The sequence below is a fragment of the Tyto alba genome, unplaced genomic scaffold (genome assembly GCF_018691265.1).
Source record: "Tyto alba isolate M040663 unplaced genomic scaffold, T.alba_DEE_v4.0 Super-Scaffold_16, whole genome shotgun sequence".
Taxonomy (NCBI): Eukaryota; Metazoa; Chordata; class Aves; order Strigiformes; family Tytonidae; genus Tyto; species Tyto alba.
Genome location: NW_024881278.1, coordinates 19,753,166 through 19,759,165, shown reverse-complemented (window position 1 = coordinate 19,759,165; position 6,000 = coordinate 19,753,166). Strand labels below are relative to the sequence as shown.

Below are 6,000 nucleotides of genomic sequence, written 5' to 3'. Positions count from 1 at the left end.
TTTAGTGCTGTATATCACATCTTTGTGTTTATAAAGACCAGGAGACTTAGAATGGCTTTTACAAAGAGCCTGTTAACCGTGCATGCCTCTGAATAACCTGTGGCTTTTCACCGAGTGGCAGAAGTGTTGGAGGCGTGGGCTGCTGCCATCTCCTTCCCGGTAAGTAGGGCAGCAGGCTTTGCTCTGCTCCAGCGTGGCTTTACCTACTGCTGGGTGGGTTTACCGACTTTATTCAAGCAGTTTCCGGGGGGGCAAAAAACTCTCTACTACAGTGTTTGAGTTGACTTTATTATACTTTTGTTACTTCATTTTTGTCTCCAAGCAGTTGTGTTTCATGGAGGAAATGGGAATAACGCTGCCTGAAGTGGCTTACACATGTAATATCTCAGTTTGATCAAAATCAATTAGCTACTACTCTCTACATGTCAGTTATATATAAAAAGACTACTTCAGCAGCTGGCCAAGTAGACTCTGCCAGGGTAGGTGGCTGTCCAAAATTTGGGGGGGAAAACCCTTTACTTTCCACAGTGTTTCTTGAAAAAGTATTTTCAGCTGTCCTACAGTCTACAGGAGATAAATTATACAGGTGTTGGGGAATCTAACACTTACCTTGCAGTGGTACAAAGAACAAATTACTGGCATCTGTAACTGTTATGAGTTGTTGAAAAATTTACAAATAGGGACATCAAGAGTTAGTACTAGAAAAATGACACAGTAGCTATTGCAAACAAGAGGCTGTTTCAAACAAGTTGTGCAACCCCTGCTAATGGAATCATTCCTATAAATAGGTATATAACAGAAAGGGTTCTCAGCTGGAATCAGCTGGTCTGCTCTAGTAACATTTCCTTATAAAACAAAAAATCTTCATAGCCGAGATGTAGCAACTGAAGCTGATGGCTATGGGGATTTATTTTTTAAAAAGTACATTAATTACTAGGGGGAGGAGTGCATCCTTTATTTAACCATACCTGCTTACCCCAGAGCTGGGGTGAAGTTGTCTTATTTCTACCTTACCTTCTATGACCTCATTAGCAAAAAAACCTCAACAAAACAACAGAAAAAAAAAATGCAGTAGGCTGCATGGGTACCTGATGAAATTGTTTCTAAATATTTTTGCAAAATCCAAGAAATAGCTGCTGTAGTATCTTTTGTTAAAGGAACACTTAGGGTGTTTCTTTGACTGTGAGCTGACGGCTCAGTTGCCTCTGCCCTACCTGTAGAGCAGGCCCGTGGCAGCGTGCCTGGGCAAGGGCAGGGCTGCCCAGGGCAAGGCTTTCCCACCAGCCCAGGCTCTTGGTTCCACAGCAGATCACCAGGGCTTTTTGTGATACAGGTGGCCTAAGCATGCGTGTGTGCATGGCCGTGTTTTCCACTCCTCCCATGTTTCTGTCCCATTCCCACCCCAGCACCTAGGGATGAAGTGGCTCTCAAAGAGTTTGCTTCAACAGAGCACTGTTGGGTCTCTGCTACTCCCCTCCTCTTTAACCACAGGCCCTTGTTCTGCACTGCATCACCTCCCTGCCTCACCTGGGGCCAGCACAGCATGGGTCCTGCTTGCCCTGTTAAGAGGCATCAGTGCAAGATACTGAACATAAAGTGGTGCCTGAACACCCCTGTTCTTGCATCCAAACATTATTATTTTTTCCCCAGGAGACTGTGATCAAGTTAGCTCAGACTACACCATTCAAATTATGAGTTATCTGAAGCACCAACACGGGACCTGTGGAAGAGGCAAGAGCAGTAACGGTGAGGGGTAGGCTGTAACCTCCTGCCCTCAACCCAGCAGAACCTGTATGCTGCCTCCGTGCCTGCAGCCCTCTGAGTTGTTGCTCCCTTGCTTAAGGCTGTGTTTGGTCAATGTGGTGCCTTTATTTGCTCTGGAAAACAGCTGAAAGTAGTAAATTTTGTTCCAAAATGCTTCCTTAAAAGGCAAAACCGAAAAAGAATGAGGGAATACTTTTGATGTGCTTACTCCTGTATTAATACTGTTAGTAGAGGATGGAAGAAGCAAAATATGACTTAACATGCTCCTTTCCTTGCAAGACAGCCTTCAGAGCAAGCACAGAGGGTTGCACTGCTGCCCCGTCCGCTCCACAGCTCTGAGTTAGGCATCTAGACTAATAAGGGACTTATAAGGAAGAAAAAGACTCCAGCACCCCCACACAGTTAGTTAGCACGCATTTGCCATATCGGAGACAATCACATTTAAATGCCAGCCTGATGAAAGACTATTTTTTTTACTTCCTTAGCAAACACAGGGGGAAGGAGGGAAGAGCAACAGCCTGAGACAGACCTTGAACTCTACCTCAGCTCAGGTGCCCAGGTAGGGAGTTGCTTGAGTTTACTCAGAGTTGGACTGATGAGAACAGATGTTTGGTTTTCACCTTATCCTCTTGCAGTAATGCTCCTGCTTGGACCACCTCCTGTCAAGCTCCAGATGAACCTGAGAGCAGGTAGTTTCAAAGAATGCACACAGTATCTTATTCGAAGTATTTTTTTAATATTAAAGTCACTATACTTTTAAGTCAAAAATGACACGTAATAGAATTCCAGTGTATTTTGTTTTAACACATACATACTTTGGAGAGGGGAGGCCAGACTGCTCTGTGGTGAGTGCTTTATCTTCCATTAACTGTGGCCACGGCAGGAACTGCGTTACGGCGGCAGACACAGGTCACAGTCACGCAGAGCTACATGGCTTCCTGTTCCGAGCAGCATTCTGACACTCTTGTTTTAGAACTAAACCACTACGCTGTGACTTTCTGAAAGTCAGTGAATTCTCTCCTTTCCCCCTGGTCCCCCCGTACATTGAGGTAAGCTTGTTAAATTTGGAATAGAAAAGCACGAGTTTGTTAGACCTGTCCTAGAGTTAGCTCCTTTCTGAAGTTCCAAGGCCAGTTCACCAGGCTGTTCCTCCAGCCATCATTTTCTGGAATAAAACATACCTGTTTTGAATCTTTAATTCTGTACTGCTGCTTGAAGTTTATTCTAGTTACTTTCTATCCAATCTGCTATGAATAGCTAAAAGGCAGTCTTAGTCTCAGTTTATGTGGTTCATTACTTGATGACTCCTCTTCAGATGTCTCTTTCGGATTTTGATCATCCACTTAACGCTTAATTTAGCAAAGTCTGCTGCCTTAAACAGAGCCAAAAAGATACCACAAAGAAGAGCAATCATGTTCCAGGGATTTGCTGTGATAATCTGAAAGAAATTAAAAATTTTATTCCCCTCATCTGATTTAACATATACCTATTCAATAACAAACAATTCAATTTTTCAAACTTAAGTGTTTTGCAGTATATTCCTCTCTGCTGTAAAGGTGGCCTGTAGTGCTGCCTTCCACAGCTGCCTCACACCATGGTTTTCTAATTCCTTCCATCAGGAAAACACTCCGTACTAGCTGCTAAATTCCTTTTAGACTGTTTCAGGATATTGAATTGTTCAAAATTTTAGAGATATAGTTAAACTGCTCGTTTTAATATGATAGATGAAATTTACTGTATTATTTAAAGATTTATAAAAATAAGCAGTCATGTTAAAGATCTTCCAGGAGACAAAGCTAAAGGAAGCAACTACTGGAAAGCTTTAACAAGACAGCATTGTAAAATAAACCAGCTTTTGTCAGCAGCAATGTGCAGACTCACGGCAAGTATTTGATATTTCTATTTTAATTTCACAATTACAGTAGTTCAGTTGATTTATAGTTTGCAATTCTCCAGGCATCTCTAGGCCCAAGGGCAACTTTTATGATCTCAGATGAAACAAGCAGAGCTAGGCTTAGGCAGCAATGAACTACCACACAGCTTTGGGACTTGCCGTGGAGTTTGCATGATGGTCGGCATGAGCACAGTGTCACTCAGTCACTCCTGAGCCTGGTGTTAAACAGGCTTTCTGTACCAGTTACTCTTCCAAAAGCAGCAGCCCTGGGCAGAGGGGCAGCACTCAGCTCGGTGGTGAGGAGCGAGTGGGGCCAGGGACAGGACTGGGCTGGCGAGGCCACGGAAGCGCCCGCAGAGGGGAGGGTGCCTGGCCCTGGCACAGACACGGCAGCGGGAACACGAAGGACCAACAACCCCATTCCTGCTGGGCAAGAAATCAAGAACTCTGGGGAATTTGATGGCAATGGGACTTTGGTTGTCAGGTAGGGCCATTTTAAATGCAAAATTTTAAACAGATTGTCTCTGCCATTCTGCATGTTTCTGAGGAAGGCAAGTGTATGTGACCTGGAACACCAGGAAAACAATATGCAGCTCACATGCTTAAAGCACATGTACCTGCAGTGCACACCTGCACACCTTCTAAGCACTGCGAGGACTGACTGTGATCTTGTCTGGCACATCAGGTACCTCTGGCCACAGCATATTGAGCTAAATTTTAAAATGTATTTGACTGCAGTGCCAAATTCTATGCCATTAACAGATAAGAAATATACTAGGCTATTTTTATTACTCTGATTTATGCCCAAGTTTCTTGCTTGTCAGTTAATTTTAAAAGTCCTTAGTTTGTCCAAGCCACGCTTATTTAAGCAAAAAGTTCAGACTTGACCTGAAGCTGCACTCTGCTAGAACACAGGTGACGTGTTTTTTCTTAGCTACATGTACCTCTAGTGCAAACAGCATGCTTGATGTTGCCAGGCCAACGAAAGGCAGCAGCTGGGCTTGACCTCTGCAGAAGTCACATTACTGGACATAAGGAAGAGCCTAGGCTGGAATTTCAGAGGTAAACCTCATTCTTCCTCTGAATTTCTGCTTGGAGTGAGGTGACAGAGGCTTGTGCATGCACACACAAACCATGAGCACGTACAGTCAGAAAACAATTCAAAAAGGGACTAGCATGCTACTCACATCTTGAACAGTCTGTATGAAAGGATCTTTCCATTCGAATACCACGAAAAACAGCTGGTCACTAATTGATTTAGTTCTCTGGTCAATATAGTTAACCACGCTGGTCTGAGGAGAGGGGAAAAAACACAAATTGTGCAGGTTACTTTCATCAGTGGTGAAATGAGTCTTCTGTGCCACAGAAAAGGCTTGTAAGAAGGTGAAAACAGCAGACTCTTTAGGGACTTCCAACTCAGCCTTCCTCTACCTGGAACAACAGGCTCCCAAAACATAGAAAGGGCAGTTTCCTCCATTCCTTATATTCATGTTGTTGTCCTCTTTCTCACTTAGTAAATACCACTGCATTACCATTTTTACAGTGATACCCAGGGCCTTTATTTTATTACATAGTTTTTCCCCTTTCAAGGGGGGAAAATTCATTTACTTGGAATAATACAGCATTTGGAAAGTTCTCATTAATGAATGCTAAATTTCTTTCATTTACCACAGAACTACACCATGGTGGCAGGAAGACTTTTTTTTATTCTATGACTGATTTTTCAAAAAAAAACCCTAGAAGATGCCAGCAAGTACAGAATGAAAACGCAGCCTAGATTTTAACAAAACTGTACTGCCCATTAGCTAACATTTGAAACTAGCACTGAACAGCAGCAAGCATTAGCAAAATTCTGCTGCGGTCCAGTTTAGGATACCAGATCAATGTTACAGCCACATGAAGCCAATCTTAACAGTTCCCTGATTGTGGTTCTTCAGACATCAGGCCTCAGAAAAACGTATCTTTTCTTGTAACACCACCCCCCCACCCCCCCACCCAGCCCAGAGGGGAACTACAGGGGTTTTGTACACAGGCACTAACACCACAGTCTGCACTAAGCCCCTGCTGCTGGAAGACAAGGTAAACTGCTTGAGAGCCAGACAATTACTTATTGGGAACACACACTGGGGCTACAGCTGCACAAGTGATGGAAGGACTTCTCCAGCCCTCAAAGGAGAACTTACATCTTGGTGTGTGCACAAGGGAGTACAGCTGCTCTGCCTGCGTTAGTTTAATGCTGTACTGGAAGTAATGAACCCAGCAGTACTCTAATATCATTTCAGGGTTATGACAGGAACATGAGATGGATGGGGGAAACTGCCTTTTCCATATTTTGGGAGCCT

The 6,000-nt window shown here is 43.6% G+C and overlaps 1 protein-coding gene across 7 annotated transcripts in view; it reads right to left on the bottom strand.

Annotated features, from left to right (window-relative positions):
- Positions 1-2,480: 2,480 nt before the first annotated feature.
- PACC1 (proton activated chloride channel 1) overlaps positions 2,481-6,000 on the bottom strand; it is a 21,702-nt gene continuing 18,182 nt past the window's right edge. For 6 of the 7 annotated variants that reach the window (XM_042789556.1, XM_042789559.1, XM_042789557.1 and 3 more), the window contains exons 7-8: positions 4,846-4,950; positions 2,481-3,202 (exon numbers count right to left, since the gene is read on the bottom strand). In XM_042789556.1, the coding sequence (XP_042645490.1) occupies positions 3,041-3,202; positions 4,846-4,950 (267 nt within the window). In that variant the 3' untranslated portion in view covers positions 2,481-3,040. The remainder of the gene's footprint in view (positions 3,203-4,845; positions 4,951-6,000) is intronic. The other variant, XM_042789558.1, reaches the window with a different exon arrangement.